Source organism: Rhinatrema bivittatum, chromosome 7, assembly GCF_901001135.1.
Source record: "Rhinatrema bivittatum chromosome 7, aRhiBiv1.1, whole genome shotgun sequence".
Lineage (NCBI taxonomy): Eukaryota > Metazoa > Chordata > Amphibia > Gymnophiona > Rhinatrematidae > Rhinatrema > Rhinatrema bivittatum.
The window spans coordinates 97,096,994-97,114,578 of NC_042621.1; the positions used below are offsets into that span (position 1 = coordinate 97,096,994).

The following is a 17,585-nucleotide window of genomic DNA, read 5'->3' on the forward strand; positions in this document are numbered from 1 at the left end:
CATTATCATTACCTCCCTTCCCCAAGAGTTAGTTGGACCAGTAACTTCTTCAAATCAAGTAAAGCTCTCAACCGCTCCAGTATAAAGAAGAGATAGTTAACTCGTGCATGTTACAAAGCGTTTTACAACAGAAGCGCAAGAAAAAAGTAGTGCCAAGATCATTGTTTTTTTGATACATAGCCTAAAAGGATTTCCTTTTTTCTTGTGGAGATCTAGTAACAACTGAATATGACCATATACGCTGTCCCATGAAAACCTCAGAAGCCTTTAGAAAATACATCTGACAAACCAAGTCCATTTCTGCTTTAAATACAAGAGACACCAATAATGTAGCTCTGCCTGATCCCATAAGGTCAGCCCTTTCCAAAACTTCGTTAAAGTCTGGCTATCTCCAATTTCATTAATAGAATCACTCTGAAAGGAAATTATTATTTTCTTAGCAGGCAAATAATATACTTCATTCAATGGGGGAACAGCTTCAGTCGGAATAGCCAAAATTTCAATGAAATTTCTACAGAAGCAAGGTGAGTTGACTTTGGAGAATATATAAATCTTAGTCTCAGTTGTCTAAATTGAGTTTTCAGTGCTCTAAATGTCTATGAATTAAGATCTCATCTTGAATTAAAGAAAAATTAGCGGTTTTAGCTTCCTCATTTTCCTCACTTATCTCCAGAACTTTTATTGGACTCCTTAGAATCATCTTCTTATTTCTTGGCCAGAAATTTAATTGACGCTGACAAGGAAGCAATATCGCTGGAAGCAGCTTGTAACACAGAGTGGTCTGTGGCCTGCCAGAGGATAGTGTAGACTGGACTCCGGCTGTTCTTCTTCAAACCTTTATTATTTACAGGCAAATTAAAAAACCAAGAGCCTGCTTATCTGAGCACTGCTGGAAACAAAAATGCAGTCTTCGGTTAAGTAGCTTTAGCAAAGTTCCTACTTCCTTCGCCTCACTTCTGGGACCCACTTTCCATCCTGGGGGCCTGCCTTCTTATCCTTCTCCCCAGTGGAAATGCCCTGCAACCAGAATTCCCTTGAGGGCTGTCTTAAAAGTGCTGGATCAAGCTAAATGCTCGCTCCTGGACTTTTAAGGAAGGTCTTAACATATGTACATATAATCAACATTACAAGAGGGAATTTAACCAAAGAAGGGATAAATAATAGATCTTGGATCAGCAGAAGAGTCAGGGAACCAGAAACAGGATCTTCAGTAGAATCTTGAAACCTGCATCGATTCTGGCCAAGCACTTCTTCTCCAACCTCTGCCCCCCTAGTTCCAGCAAACACTCCCTGCTCTTTCAGTAATTGCTTCGAGTCCCACAGCTCGGTCTTCGGCATCATTATCAAGCAATGAGCCAAGTATGGGACCTGGATGTTGTAAATGAAAAGACAGTGGCAGTGAAGGGGGCGTTAAGGGAACCTCAACTCCAGCCAAATCAAGCTCGCCTTCACTGGACATGGCACTGTAGATACTCTCCGCAAATCCCAATCCTCTCTCCAAAAAGATGTCCATGTTCCGTTGCATCATCGGAATAGAAGCCAGTACAGATATAGTTCTAATCCTGCCTTTCCTCCTCTTAGAAGGTATCACAAGTGAATATTAAACAAAAGGCAAAGACAGCAACAGACAGAGTAGAAAAGCGCTGCTTGGAGGCATGTCAGCATCTTGACTCCTCCCCTCATCTAGATCTTTTTCCTCTCTTACATTTTTACTGTTTGTTCCAAAATTAGAACCTAAAGGTTGTGTTTACAGTAGTGAAATAGTAGAAATAACCTCAGTACCGGAATGTAATTCTCTATTTGAAGTGCTGAAAAGCGAAGATAAATCATAAATAATAGATAGGCATACCATTTTGGACATAATAGTTATATAAATTTCCCTTGTCATAGCTTTTGGATTTAACTGCTATGGGAATATCCCAGGTGATCACAACTTCTTCATTCGCTGCAGTTCTGCCAGGCTGATAATAGTGTTTTCCTGGCACCTTAATGTTATAGAGGACAGTGTTTGAAACCATTTACCTACGAAATAGGGTTCTGAGAAAGATGTAAAAACGAGGAGGGTGTGGGGAATCAGGTGGTGGGGCAAGCAGAAGTGTTGAAAGGCTCATTTTGAGAAATCACCAATCTGTGTAATGAGGTTTGACAGATTAACATTTGTGGTAGAGTGGAGAAAATTTGTTGTGACGCTTGGATACTGTAGAGATTTGATTATAGTTATCGAAAAGAGGAAATGTTAAGGTACTGACCAGCAGTGTAAGGCAAAAGGTATGGAAATGTAAGGAGAAAGACCAGGAGAGGAGTGAGGGGATCAGAAGGAATTTGAGGCAGAGACCTGGTAAAGGATAGTGGCAGTGAAGAAAAGCAACAGAAAACTTGGGGGTGATGTATACGGGGAAACAGTGGGGATCTGAAGCATTGAAACAGAGAGCCTGAGTGGGGAGCAAGGTTATTTAAGGCAGGGAGGGTGAATGATGTATGTGGAGGAGAGAAATGTCTTACTGATCTGTGTAGATTCTTTTTTTTTTTTTGTGGCTTTGAGCAGTCTGTTGTGTCTGCATCTCAGCATTGTCCAAATGAGTCACATGACTTGACAAGCTCTGGAATTCTTGAGTTCATGCACCATTGGTCATGCAGAAACTATTAAAGCAAAACATTTCAGTTGCCTTTAGATAGTTCTAAAAAAGAAAGGAAAATGACCAACTACTAAAAGAAAAATGGATTGGTTCTGTGAATTTACAAGGATGCAGTCTTTGAAAAAGAATTACAAGAAATTAATTATCTTTTGTGCATATCTAAGAATACTGATATGATTAGCTATGTAAGAACATAAGAAATTGCCATACTGGCTCAGACCAAAGGTCCATCAAACCCAGCATCTTGTTTCCAACAGTGACCAAACCAGGCTACAAGAACCTAGCAAGTACCCAAACACTAAAAAAGATCCCATGCTACTGATGCCAGTAATAGCAGAGGCCATTACCTAAGTCAATTTGATTAATAGCAATTAATGCACTTCTCCTCCAAAAACTTATCCAAACCTTTTTTTAAACCCAGTTACACTAAGGGCCGGATTTTAAGAATTCCGCGTGAGCGTAGACTTGTGCGCGCAACCTGGTGCGCACAAATCTACACCCAATTTTATAACATATAGACAGGAACACTGCTTACTGACATTCAGGAAAAGACTTAAAACATGGCTTTTCAAACAAGCCTTCCCAGACTCAGATTAAAAACATTTCTATCCGATATTCAACCTCCAAGCAACATCTTTCTTATTATAACCATCCTGGTAACCTACCCCTAAGCATTATAAACATTCAGAATTTTCATTACTTATGATTTATTCTTTATTGTTAAAAACTACATATTTATACTGAACAATTCATTGTAAATCACTCACTTCCATTATTGGAAATTCTACCATTCTACGGGTTTACACACTATGTTAAAGTTACTATCTTTTCTTCTTCTTGCTCCTAGTTGTACGACTCCTTGTTTATTGTAACTGCATTTATATTTTGTATTGTACATATTATCACCCCATTGTTTACTGTAAACCGGCTTGATGTGATATTATCACGAATGCCGGTATAGAAAAAAACTAAAATAAATAAATAAAATAACATACATGCACAGCTGTGCGCATGTTATAAAATCCGGGGTCAGCGTGCACAAGGGGGGTGCACACTTGTGCACCTTGTGCGCGCCGAGCTTTAGGGGAGCTCTGATTACTTTCCCCATATCCTCCGAGGCCTCGGAGAGTACTTTCCTTCCACCCCCCCCCCCCCCCCACCTTCATTTTTTTTATTTAGGCCTGCCTCTGGGCAGGTATAGGTTGCACACGCCCGGCCCAGTGCCAGCGCACGATCCCCCGGGATGGCCGCTGTTTCGGAGGCCTCAGACCCACTCCCCGCCCCTTTTTTTCAAGCCCCAGGGCATACGGGCGTCCCGGGGCTTGCACGCTTCGCTGGGCCTGTGCAAAATACGCGCGTAACCCCTTTAAAATCCGTCCCTTTCTGCACTAACCACATCCTCTGGCAACAAATTTCAGAGCTTAATTGTGCATTGATTTTCTCCAATTAGTTTTAAATGTGCTACTTGCTAAGTTCATGGAGTGCCCCCTAGTCCTTCTATTATCCGAAAGTGTAAATAACCGATTCACATCTACCTGTTCTAGACCTCTCATTTTATCCCCCCTTAGCCGTCTCTTCTCCAAGCTGAACAGCCCTAACCTCTTTTTAGCCTTTCCTCATAGGGGAGCTGTTCCATCCTCTTTATCATTTTGGTTGCCCTTCTCTGTACCTTCTCCAGTGCAACTATATCTTTGAGGTGTGGTGACCAGAACTGTACACAGTACTCAAGGTGTGGTCTCACCATGGAGCGTTACAGAGGCATTATGACATTATCCGTTTTATTAACCATTCCCTTCCTAATAATTCCCAACATTCTCTTTGCTTTTGTTGACTATTGCAGCACACTGAGCTGACTATTTCAATGTGTTATCCACTATGATGCCTAGATCTTTTTTCTAGGTGGTAGCTCCTAATATGGAACCTAACATCGTATAACTACTGCATGGGTTATTTTTCCCAATATGCAACACCTTACACTTGTCCACAATAAATTTCATTTGCCATTTGGATGCTCAATCTTTCAGTCTCAGAAGGTCCTCCTGCAATTTATCACAATCCGCTTGAGATGTAACTACTCTAAATAGTTTTGTATCTGCAGATTTGATAACCTCACTCATCATATTCCTTTCCAGATCACACATATATATATATATAATATCTATATAGAAAAGCACCAGTCCAAGTACAGATCCCTGAGGGCACTCCACTGTTTACCCTTTTCCACTGAGAAAACTGATCATTTAATCCTGCTCTCTGTTTCCTGTCTTTTAACCAGTTTGTAATCCATGAAAGGACATCGCTTCCTGTCCTATAACTTTTTTTGTTTTCTTAGAAGCCTTTCATGCGGGACTTTGTCAAACGCCTTTTGAACATCCAAATACACTATATCTACTGGTTCACCTTTATCCACATGTTTATTAACCCCTTCAAAAAAAAATGAAGCAGATTTGTGAGGCAAGGCTTCCCTTGGGTAAATTCATGTTGACTGTGTTCCATTAAACCATGTCTTTCTATATGCTCCGTGATTTTGATTTTTAGAATATTTCCACTATTTTTCCCTGCACTGAAGTCAGGTTTCCTGGATCGCCCCTTTTTTAAATATTGGGGTTACATTGGCCACCCTCCAGTCTTCAGGTACAATGGATCATTTTAATGATAGATTACAAATTTTAACTAATAGATCTGAAATTTCATTTTTTAGTTTCTTCAGAACACTGGGATGCATACCATCTGGTCCAGGTGATTTACTACTCTTTATTTTGTCAGTCTGGCCTACTACATCTTCCAGATTCACAGTGATTTGGTTCAGTTCATCTTACTCATCACCCTTGAAAACCATCTCAGTAACTGGTGTCTCCCCCAACATCCTCATTAGTAAACACAGAAGCAAATAATTCATGTAGTCTTTCTGCAGTGGCCTTATCTTCCCTAAGAGCCCTTTTAACCCCTTGGTCATCTAACGGTCCAACTGACTCCCTCACAGGTTTCTTGCTTCGCATATATTTTTTAAAGTTTTTATTATGAGTTTTTGCCTCTACAACCAGCTTCATTTCAAATTCTCTCTTCACCTGTCTTATTAATGTTTTACACTTAATGACAATGCTTATGCTTTATCCTATTTTCTTCAGATGGATCCTTCTTCCAGTTTTAGAAGGACGTTTTTTTTGGATAAAATAGCCTCCTTAACCTCACCTTTTAACCATTCTGGTAATCGTTTTGCCTTCCTTCCACCATTCTTAATGCATGGAATACATCTAGACTGTGCATCTAAGATTGTATTTTTTAAACAATGTCCATGCCTGTTGAACACTTTTAACCTTTGCAGCTGCAAAAAATTGGGTTGCAAGAATGGAAACATAATAGTAAGCTTAAAAAGAAGACATTTTCATGAATTTTATTTAAACTGAAGGCCAGTGACAGACAGTTCTGGAGTTAAAATTAATATAAATTGGCCTTGTGAGCTACAACATCCTGCCTTAGAGAGAGAAATTCTTTCCTCCTAATCTGTGTAATTTGAGCCAGATCCGGATATATTCTAACGGCTTGTCCATAGAACATCAAAGGAAATTTTCTGAAGAAATTTCGCATCACACCATTCAAATCTTGGACAGTAATAAATGCAACAAGTAAAGTATTTAGTTCTAGAACATCCGTATTTCGTTCTAGAACACCCTCGTTCGACCCAAAAGGTCGAATGAGGGTGTTCTAGACGTTGCGCTGACGTCACGTGATTCCCTGCGGGTTCGCTCCGGGACCCTCGTTCGACCCAAAAGGAACTTTTGGCCAGCTGGCCAAAAGTTCCTTTTGGGTCGAACGAGGGTCCCGGAGCGAACCCGCGGGGAATCACGTGACGCCGCGTCACTCCGACGTGACGCCGACGTCACGTGCTCCTTGCAAAGGAGGTCAGAAATGGCGTCCTGACCTCGCTGGACCACCAGGGAGTTTTGGTAAGTCTTGGGGGGGGGGGGGGGATTAAGGAGGGTGAGGGGTTTAAATTTTTATTTGCACATATGGACATAGACTCAACTTATGGAATTCTCCATATGTCCATATTGACCGCCGCAAATGGGACCCCCTTTCGACTTATGGACTTATGAACATAAACTTTTGCTCTGCACATCCCTACTAGATATTGAGTGCACAGTAGTGTCATTCCTAGAATTCTCTCAGGAAACTGAGATTTTTATTTCAGCATGTAAGCCATCTACCAGAAGTGATATGGCTTCAAATGGAGGCTGATCTCTCTATGGTGCCATTTGAATTGTCTAGATCGGTTTGCTTGTAATCCCAAGGACTTGATTTAAGTACATGTTCCATTTGTTATCTTCAGGATAAAGTACTTCATCAGTGAGAGGTTGTCTTGGTGCTATAGTGGCATATCATGTATACAGGGCATTCAGAAAGTATTCAGACCCCTTCACTTTTTCCACATTTTGTTATGTTACAGCCTTATTCTAAAATGGATAATGTGCATTTTTCTCTCCTTAGTCTACACACAATACCCTATAATGACAGAGAAATCAGGGTTATAGAAATTAATGCAAATTAATTAAAACAAACAAAAAAAAAAAAACCTGAAATAGCACATTTATATAAGTATTCAGACCCTTTGCTTTGAGCTCAGGTGCATCCTGTTTCCATTGATAATCCTTGATTGGAGTCCACCTATGGTAAATTCAAAGGATTGGACATGACTTGGAAAAGTACACACCGGTCTATATAAAGTCCCACAGTTGACAGTGCATGTCACAGCAAATTCAGAGCCATGAAGTCACAGGAATTGTCTGTAGACCTCTGGGACAGGAGTGTGTCAAGGCACAGATCTGGGGAAGGGTACAAAAAATTACTGCAGCATTGCAAGTCATGAAGAAAACAGTGGCTTCCATGATTCTTAAATGGAAGAAGTTTGGAACCATCAGAAGTCCCTAGAGCTGGCCACCTGTCCAAACTGAGCAATCATGGAAGAAGGGCTTTGGTCAGGGAGGTGACCAAGAAACCCGGTGGTCACTCTGACAGAGCTCCAGAGTTCCTCTGTGGAGATGGGAGAACCTTCCAGAAGGACCAACATCTCTCCACCAATGAGGCCTTTATGGTAGAATGGCCAGATGGAAGCCACTCCTCAGTAAAAGGCACATGACAGTCTGCTTGGAGTTTGCCAAAAGGCACTTAAAGGACTCTTAGAGCATGAGAAACAAGATTCTGTGGTCTGATGAAACAAAGATTGAGCTCTTTGGCCTGATTGCCAACCATCATGTCTGGAGGAAACCAGGCATTGCTCATCATCTAGCAAATACCATCCCTGTGGTGAAGCATGGTGGCGGCAGCATCATGCTGTGTGGATGTTTTCCAGCTGCAGGACCTGGGAGACTAGTCAGGATCAAGGGAAAGATGAATGGAGCAAAATACAGAGAGATTCTTGATGAAAACCTGCTCCAGAGCGCAGATATTGGTCCAGGATTGAGTTGTCTTCTAGAATACTGTATGAGTTGCTTAAGTACGATGGCTTCAATGATTTTGGATAGAAAAGGAAAGGGGAAAATGGGTCAATTTGAAAGGCTAGAGCTATCAACATTTAGTTTTTGAGAATAGGGAGAACAGATGATTTTTTGAGGGGAGATGAAAGGTGGCCTGTCTCTGGTGAACAGTTAATTTCATTGCAGGCTAAGTTCAGGAGTGGAGTGGAGTATTGGTTGAGGGAGAATATATATGTGCTCCTAAAGGGTGGGATAAGGTGGATGTTTGATGACATTGTCTTATTTGTATGAAGGTTTATTAAAAAAAAACAAAAAAAACCAGCTCAATAAAGATATTAAAAAAAAAAAAAAAAGAAAAAAAGACTGGACAGACATTTTCCCTACTAGAAATTTGTGGAAATGGCCAAGCGAGGATAAATGACTAACTTTTAAGCTAGAAGTTAGTCTAGCATTGTCTCTGTGGAGCAAGAATATAGTTTCTGGTCCTTGCTCTCACATTAAAAGGCAAATTACGTTCACCTGAGAATGACCTGATTGACTGTAGGCAACCAGGACTTCGAAGATCCTTCTCTGATGCAACAAATCAGTAGTAGCTAGGCCAATTGGAATTGGAAATTTGTGAGTAACAGTGTACTGGCTGTGACAGATCAGTTCTGGCACGGCACCTGACTTTATGGGCTCTGTGTTGGCCATTCTTTTTAGAAGAGGGTTGAGAATCTGTGAGCAATTATTTCTCTTGAGATTTGTGATTGTCTTGCCAAATCTTCTTGCTTGAGCCAGCAGTGGATGGATGGCACTGTCACTAAATTCTTTGAAGAAACTGAATTGCAGAACTTCATTTACATAAACACTGGAGTTCTGAATCTTGAAAAGCAGTGATGGAAGGTAAAATATTTATTTCTAGAAATGTATCGAATACAATGTTAAGAAATATCTTTAAATTCTCATAGGGTAAATTTTCAAAATGTTATGCATGTAAAAATTAGCATATAAGTGCATAAGTATCCTCTTCTCACATATTTTATAAAAAATACGCACGTATTTTCACTTTCACGCGCACATATATCACATGACGAAGGGACGGTTTCGGAGTGTTCCAGGGTAGGGCCAACATTTATGTGTTTAAGTTGCTATTTTAAAAGGCACTTACACGCATACATTTGCTAACTTATTCATGTACTTCTACATCTGCTAATTATCTAGCATAAGAGATATTAAATGTTTAGTACGAACTGGATGGGAGGTGTGGGTGAAATGGAGAGAGTTCAGGCTAAAGGAACCAGGAAAGGTGTACATGACCTGGAGAAGGACTGGGCAAACTACTAATTGATAAATTGGTTAATTTCATTTATTACACATGTTTTAATATTAGCTGACTTGTGCATGCAACTCGAGATTTATGAGTAAGCCTTGCTTTACTTTCGCACATAAAATATATGTGCATATGTTTTTAAAATCTGAAAAGTACACACATTCAATGCATTGATACAATGCAATACATTGAAACCACGTATATTTGTGCGTAAGCATTCATTTGCGCATATGTTGCTGGATAAAAATTATGCATTGCCATATACGTGCATAAATGCCGCCATGACCAGTTGTTTGACAGTTTAGCCTCCCTGAATTAGTGGAAATGTTGTTAGAATCTGTTATTTGTCAAACTTTGATTTTTCTGTGTCCTGCATTTTTCTGTTTACTAGGTGAATCTGGTCTTGGAAAATCTACATTGATAAACTCCTTGTTCTTGACAGAGCTGTACTCTAAGGAGTACCCTGGACCATCACTTAGGATAAAGAAGACAGTCCAAGTAAGCATTGCAGTATCCCTTCCACCACCCTTGATCTTTCTTTCATTTTCTGTCACAACTATATAGTAGAGCTAAGACGATTTAACCTTTGTAGGAACAGGACCTTGCTACACAATGCTAGAGACTGAGACCGCACCTTGAGGGCAACTTTCAGGGGCTTTAGGCTGCTAATTTCACCCTTGTTTATTGTATGAGGGTAGTTTGAGTTAGGATAAAATGAGGGGATTGTATTTGTTTATGCTCAATAAAAGAGATTAGTGGAAATACGTTTTAGATTATTTTAGTATTGCATTGATTTGTATTGTATTGTGTTGTATCTTGCTGTATATTTTTTGACATGAATTATATTGCAATTAGTTGCATGAGCAGGATTGTATATCAAAAAGTGAGATATAAATCAAAATTGAAAATTCAAATTTCTCTAATGGTGTTGTGGCAAGGGGAAATTTTAAGACTTCTGTTGCATAGCAGCTTAATTCACGTCATGTGTTTTTCATACGAGTTTTTGCAGTGTGGTTGTTAATTTTCCCTGACTGTAGCCAGAGGGATCTCTTACTCTGCCACAGAGCTTTGTGATTTGAGCCAGTGTTTTTCTGTCTGTCACAGACCCCTGGGATTTGCAATTCTCTATACTGCTTTCCTCCTCCAAGATCAGAGTTCCTTCTTTTTCTCATGGACCAAAAAATGTCTCTCTCAAATGTTCAGTATTTCTGAGTGTGTTCTCTTGGACTTCCAAATCTGTGAGCCCTCACACTTTGTACGTACAGGTGGAGCAGTCAAAGGTCCTAGTGAAGGAAGGCGGTGTCCAGCTAACACTGACTATTGTGGATACTCCAGGCTTCGGTGATGCTGTAGACAACAGTAACTGGTGAGCAACCAAAGGTTTCTAGGCCAGGTGTGCCAGGAGTCTAGACTCTAATGGAGTCAGTTACTAAGCTGTGGTAGCATTTTACTGTGTGATAAACTGTTTCCTTATCCCTCAGATCAGTCCAGGCGATTGGATTTTTCTCCTCTACCAGCAGATGGAGACAGAGAAGAAATGCTTTATCCCAGGACAAGCAGGATGCTAGTCCTCACATATGGGTGACATCAGTAATGGAGCCCTATGTACGGAAAACTTCTTTAAAAGTTTCTATGAAACTTTTGAATGGCACCGGAGTGCCTACTGAGCATGCCCAGCATGCTATGATATTTCCTGCCACAGGGGTCTCTCTTCAGTCTTCTTTTTTCCGCGAAGCGGTTAGCCTCGCGGTTTGATTGGAGTCTGAGGTGAATTTTTCATCTCCAAAAAAATTTGGAAAATTTCAAAAAATATTACCTTCACCGCAGGGGTTTTCCCATTTGTTACCGGCGGTAACTTTTTTCTCTTTCGATTCCCGGCTGGGAACGATAAAATTCGGGTTTTCGCCGTCGACGGCCGTCCGGCGCCATGGCCTCCGGGTTTAAAAAGTGCCCGAATTGCTCTAGAACAATGTCGATTATCGACCCGCATTTTGAATGTGTTCTTTGCCTAGGCAAGGATCACAACATTCAGGCATGTTCATCCTGTGCTGAAATGACCAGTAAGGGTCGGCGACTTAGGGCCGAGAAGATGGAGCAGCTTTTTTCAGTTCAGCTGCTTCCAAGACCGTCCACTTCGGCTCAGTCTTCGCCATCGGCCTCGGTTCGGCAACTGCTGTTAAAGAAACTTCCGGCTGCGGGAGACGCTTCCACTCCATCCCCGTCGATTTCATCGAAGGCATCCACTTCAGGAAGCGACAAACAGCCTGAGAAGCATCGACATTGACATCGACGGCGGGAGTCGGTGTCCGGAGACACTACCACAGGTACGGCCTCTCCGGCAAAGAAAACCCGGACGGAAGCAGAGGCTCCAAGGCCTACTGACGGGCGATCCCCACCGATATCGGTGCCGGGTTCCGAACCTCCTCAGGGCCCTGAGGAAGAATCGGCATCGCCAACACCGCCTCCCTCCACAGCTGCTCTGTTTTCACCAGCTGTGCGAGTGGAACTTGACTCCCTCATACGTCAAGCGGTGCAACAGGCTCTCCGAGACGCAATTCCACCATCGATGCTGATTCCACAACCATCGATGCCCATCTCCGCACCAACGATTCCGGGGTCATCGACGATGCCGCGGGAACCGACATCGATTCCAACCCCGGTGCATTCACCGATACCACATACACCCCCTCCGATTCCGTCTTCGGTGCCACCGATGCCCATGCCGGTGCCCTCACCAGGAAGGCCGATTCCAGCACCGATTACTCATGAGGATGTTCCCATTCTGCACCCAGTTTTCAACAAATTGGACACACTACTGGGGATCTTGACAAGACAAGTACCACAGGATCCACTTCCAGGCCCTTCAGGGGTACCGGGGCCCACTAGGCCACACTCACCTGTAAAGGCATCAGTTCCTTACCCCAGGCCACAGGATGAACCGGATGATTCCAATTCTGAATATTCTTCGGAGGAAGATTTATTCTCGGAACCATCTCCAACTGAGGATCACAGAAAGTCTCCACCGGAAGACCTCTCCTTTACAAATTTTGTTAGGGAAATGGCTGATACCATTCCATTCCCTATACAAACAGAGGTGGATCAGAGACAAAAGACTTTGGAAGTCTTACAGTTTGTAGACCCTCCAAAGGAGATGTTGGCAATCCCAGTTCATGAAGTCTTACAGGAACTTCAACACAGAATCTGGGAGCATCCAAGTTCTGTCTCACCGGTTAACAAACGAGCTGAAGCCACGTACTTGGTACAACCAACTCCAGGATTCCAAAGGACACAACTGCCCCACCAATCAGTGGTGGTAGAATCCGCCCAAAAGAAGGCAAAGAGACAAAAATCTCATGCTTCAGTGCCGCCTGGGAAAGAGAGTAGGTTGTTAGACAACCTAGGCAGAAAAGTTTTCCAGGGTTCCATGCTGGTATCAAAAATTACATCTTACCAGCTGTACATGAACCAATACCAAAGGAACCTTTGGAAACAGGTTCAAGAACTTTCTCTTGCCCTTCCGGATCAATACCAAGAGGCATTTCAAACACTTGTACATAAAGGCCTTGACTCTGGCAAACACGAAGTCAGAGCAACTTACGACTGCTTTGAGACAGCAGCAAGGTTGTCAGCATCGGCTATAGCGGCAAGACAATGGGCATGGCTGAAAGCCTCGGATCTTCGCCCAGAAGTCCAAGATCATTTGTCTGATCTACCATGCTTAGGGGATAATCTCTTCGGAGACAAGATAAAAGAAGCTGTAGCGACACTTAAAGACCACTCGGAGACGTTAAAGCAATTGTCGTCTCAGCCTCAGGAGTCACAGGCCTCTTCTAAAAAGTTTCCAAGAAGAGACACTCGACGGCCTTACTATCGCCAACGTAGATACTACCCCCCAGCAGGTAGACAAAGACCTAGCCGCCCAGCACAACGCCAGCAGCCTAGGCAAAGGCAGCCGAGGGCTCAGCCACCTCCACAAACGACAGCCACTTCTGGTTTCTGAACATCCCCAGAGAGCAGCAGCATAAATCCGTTCCCAGAAACACCTGTAGGAGGCCACATTCAACACTTCCTCAGCAATTGGGCCTCCATCACCACCGACCAGTGGGTGTTATCCATCACAACTCACGGTTACAGGTTGGATTTCTCAACTACCCCTATAGAGAATCCACCACTTCACTCTCACTCAATAAATCAACACTCCATAATTCTTCAAACAGAATTATCCATCCTTCTGAGAGCCAGGGCCATAGAACCAGTTCCTGGTCCTCAAAAAGGCAGAGGATTCTACTCTCGATATTTCCTCATTCCAAAGAAAACAGGAGGCCTTCGTCCTATCCTAGACCTCAGGAATCTCAACAAATTTCTCAAAAAAGAAAAATTCAGAATGGTATCCCTAGGCTCCATTCTACCTCTTCTTCAAAGGGGAGATTGGCTCTGCTCTCTGGATCTTCAAGATGCCTACGCTCACATCCCCATCTACCCTCCTCATCGCCAGTACCTGCAATTTCGGGTACTAGATCAACACTTTCAATACAGAGTGCTGCCATTCGGTTTCGCATCAGCACCAAGAGTATTCACGAAATGCATGGCTGCAGCAGTGGCACACCTACACAAACAAAAAGTGCACGTGTTTCCTTATCTGGACGATTGGCTGATCAAAAGTCATTCAAAAGAAGGTGCTGTCACTTCCCTCAAGCTCACCATCCAAGTCCTTCATTCCTTGGGGTTTCTCATCAACTACCAGAAATCCCATCTGTCACCAACTCATCTACTACAGTTCATAGGTGCAGAGCTAAACACTACGCTAGCGACTGCTTTTCTACCAAGAGACCGTGCTCACACTTGTCCTCTTAACTCACGATCTCCGCAACCGATTCAAGGTGACAGCTCACCAGTGCCTCATTCTTCTAGGGCACATGGCTTCCACGGTTCATGTAACTCCCATGGCCAGACTGACCATGCGACTTCTACAATGGACACTCAAGACACAGTGGATACAAGCCACTCAACCAATGTCCACTCCTATTTACATCACACCAGAGCTCAAAGCTGCACTTCTCTGGTGGACGTTAATGCCAACCTGCTCAAAGGTCTACCTTTTCAGCAACCAGTTCCACAAGTGACGTTGACTACAGATGCATCCACCTTAGGGTGGGGAGCGCATATTGGTCATCTAAAGACACAGGGCAAGTGGACACGACTCGACGCCACTTTTCAGATAAACTTCCTAGAGCTTCGAGCTATACGCTATGCGCTGCATGCATTCAAAGACTGCCTATCACACAAGACTGTTTTAATCCAAACGGACAACACGGTAGCCATGTGGTACATCAACAAACAAGGAGGGACAGGTTCGTACCTTCTTTGTCAAGAAGCAGCACAAATTTGGGACTGGGCCCTGACACATTCAATTCTTCTACGGGCCACCTACCTAGCGGGCATCCACAACACAGTGGCGGATCGCCTCAGTCGTCAGTTCCAACCACACGAATGGTCCTTGGATCCAACAATAGCATCCAAGATCTTCCAGCGCTGGGGACAACCGACGATAGATCTCTTTGCATCCCAGCTCAACTACAAGGTGAACAATTACTGCTCTCTACTCCGACAGCAGAACAGCCTACCAAAGGACGCATTTGCTCGCCATTGGAACTCAGGCCTGTTATACGCGTATCCTCCGATACCTCTCATAACCAAAACACTAGTGAAGTTACAACAGGACAAGGGGACTATGATACTCATAGCCCCATATTGGCCTCGACAAGTATGGTTCCCCACACTGCTAGATCTCTCAGTCAGGGATCCCATTCGCCTGGGAGTAGCTCCCAATCTCATAACTCAGGAACAGGGTCAGTTGCGCCATCCCAACCTTCAATCCCTGTCCCTGACAGCGTGGATGTTGAAAGCTTGATCTTACAGCCATTCAACCTCCCATCCGCTATATCTCAAGTACTTATAGCCGCACGTAAACCTTCCACTAGAAAGAATTATTCCTACAAATGGAAACTGTTTACGCTGTGGTGCACTCAGCAGGATTTAGATCCTTTCACTTGTCCCACTACATCGCTACTTGATTACCTTTACCATCTTTCAAACTCTGGTCTAAAGACATCATCTGTAAGGGTACACTTAAGTGCAATCTCAGCTTACCATAATAAGCTGGACGACGCTCCTATCTCCACACAGCCTCTCGTCAGTACATTCATGAGAGGCGTAACTCACATTAAACCTCCAGTTCATTCCCCAAGCATACAATGGGATCTGAACGTAGTACTCACTAGACTTATGCGTTCTCCCTTTGAACCCATAAGTAACTGTGACCTTAAATACCTTACTTGGAAAACGGTATTTCTCATAGCCATCACTTCGGCCAGAAGGGTCAGTGAATTACAAGCACTAGTCACATACGAACCTTTTACAAAGTTCTTACATGACAGGGTAGTCCTCCGGACACATCCAAAGTTCCTTCCTAAGATTGTCACGGAATTTCACTTAAATCAATCCATAGTTTTACCTACATTCTTTCCTAGGCCTCATTCCCATCAAGGTGAAAGAGCCCTACATACGTTGGACTGTAAGCGTGCGCTCTCCTTCTATTTAAACCGCACTACAGCCCAAAGAAAATCCAGTCAGCTGTTTGTATCCTATGATCCAAACAAACCAGGCAAAGCAGTGGGTAAGCATACTCTGTCAAAATGGCTAGCAGATTGCATACAATTTTGTTATGAAAAAGCAGGCCTTACTCTTCAAGGGCGAGTAAACGCACACTCAGTCAGAGCAATGTCAGCCTCAGTAGCACACCTTCGCTCTGTGCCTATTCTGGACATTTGTAAAGCAGCAACATGGAGTTCGCTTCACACCTTTGCAGCTCACTATTGTTTAGACAAGGAAGGAAGACAAGATTCAGCATATGGACAATCCGTCTTAAAGAACTTGTTTCCAGTATAATCCCAACTCCTTCTACATCCAACCTGCTGTGATTTCGGCTGATTCATTTCAACAACAATACCTCACGGTTACTTCAGCACAAAATGACTCAGCCTCTAGCTTGCTAATCACCCATATGTGAGGACTAGCATCCTGCTTGTCCTGGGATAAAGCAAAATTGCTTACCTTGTAATAGGTGTTATCCCAGGACAGCAGGATGTAGTCCTCACAGAAACCCACCCTGCCACCCCGCAGAGTTGGGTCCGATACGTTTATTATTTTATTTTTGGCTAACGCTCATTGCTACAAAACAAGACTGAAGAGAGACCCCTGTGGCAGGGAATATCATGGCATGCCGGGCATGCTCAGTAGGCACTCCAGTGCCATTCAAAAGTTTCATAGAAACTTTTAAAGAAGTTTTCCGTACATAGGGCTCCATTACTGATGTCACCCATATGTGAGGACTAGCATCCTGCTGTCCTGGGATAACACCTATTACAAGGTAAGCAATTTTGCTTTACTGTACTACTGGTACTTAAGGTGCTGTGCCTCCTGCAGTTGCTCGGTATTCTGTCTCCAGCAGATGGTAGAGGTGCAAAGTCTGCAGTTGGACTTGGAACTAAATTGCTTCTAGGGGTGATACGTCCTGGGTTGGGTCCATCCCCCTGGTAGAGTAGGGGCAAGCAGGGGAATGGTGCCCTGTCCTGGAGAGGGGTTTGACAGCCAGTATTCTGGCTCCCTTGTCCTCTGCCTCACTTCCCTCCCTTTCCTCTGGCTGGCAGCATCCCTTGAGCCCTTCCATGAAGACTCCTTACAGGAAAGGATTTCATTTACTTTCTGAGTTGCTTTGTTATTTTGGCCATTTAAGATTAAAAAAAAACAAACCCCAAAACAAACAGAGAGGATGCAGTAAGCGGCAGAGGGCCTCTGAGCCTGAACAAGAGGGGAAGCTGATAAAAGAGCCTGTTTGCAGTGCGGACAAGCAGAGGATAGCTGTTTGGCTACCCTTCGGAGAGAGCTCAAAGGTTGCTGAGGTTGCAGGCCTTCTGGATGAGTTAACTAGTTTATTATATTTAATCACATTTCTTTAGAAAAGTCAATACAGTTTACAATCTGAAATAAAAACAATTTACAATAAAAGCATATATAAAAAGAAAAACATGTCATGTATCAGAATAAATACAATTATATATAAAATAAAAAAAACCATATCAAAACAGTGCAATATCTGATAAA

General features: G+C 43.0%; 1 protein-coding gene across 9 annotated transcripts in view; it reads left to right on the top strand.

Annotated features, from left to right (window-relative positions):
• Nucleotides 1-17,585, top strand: part of LOC115095290 (septin-7-like) — a 194,297-nt gene that overhangs the window by 62,656 nt on the left and 114,056 nt on the right. For all 9 annotated transcript variants that reach the window (XM_029608775.1, XM_029608776.1, XM_029608771.1 and 6 more), the window contains 2 exons: nucleotides 9,814-9,920; nucleotides 10,688-10,788. In XM_029608775.1, the coding sequence (XP_029464635.1) occupies nucleotides 9,814-9,920; nucleotides 10,688-10,788 (208 nt within the window). The remainder of the gene's footprint in view (nucleotides 1-9,813; nucleotides 9,921-10,687; nucleotides 10,789-17,585) is intronic.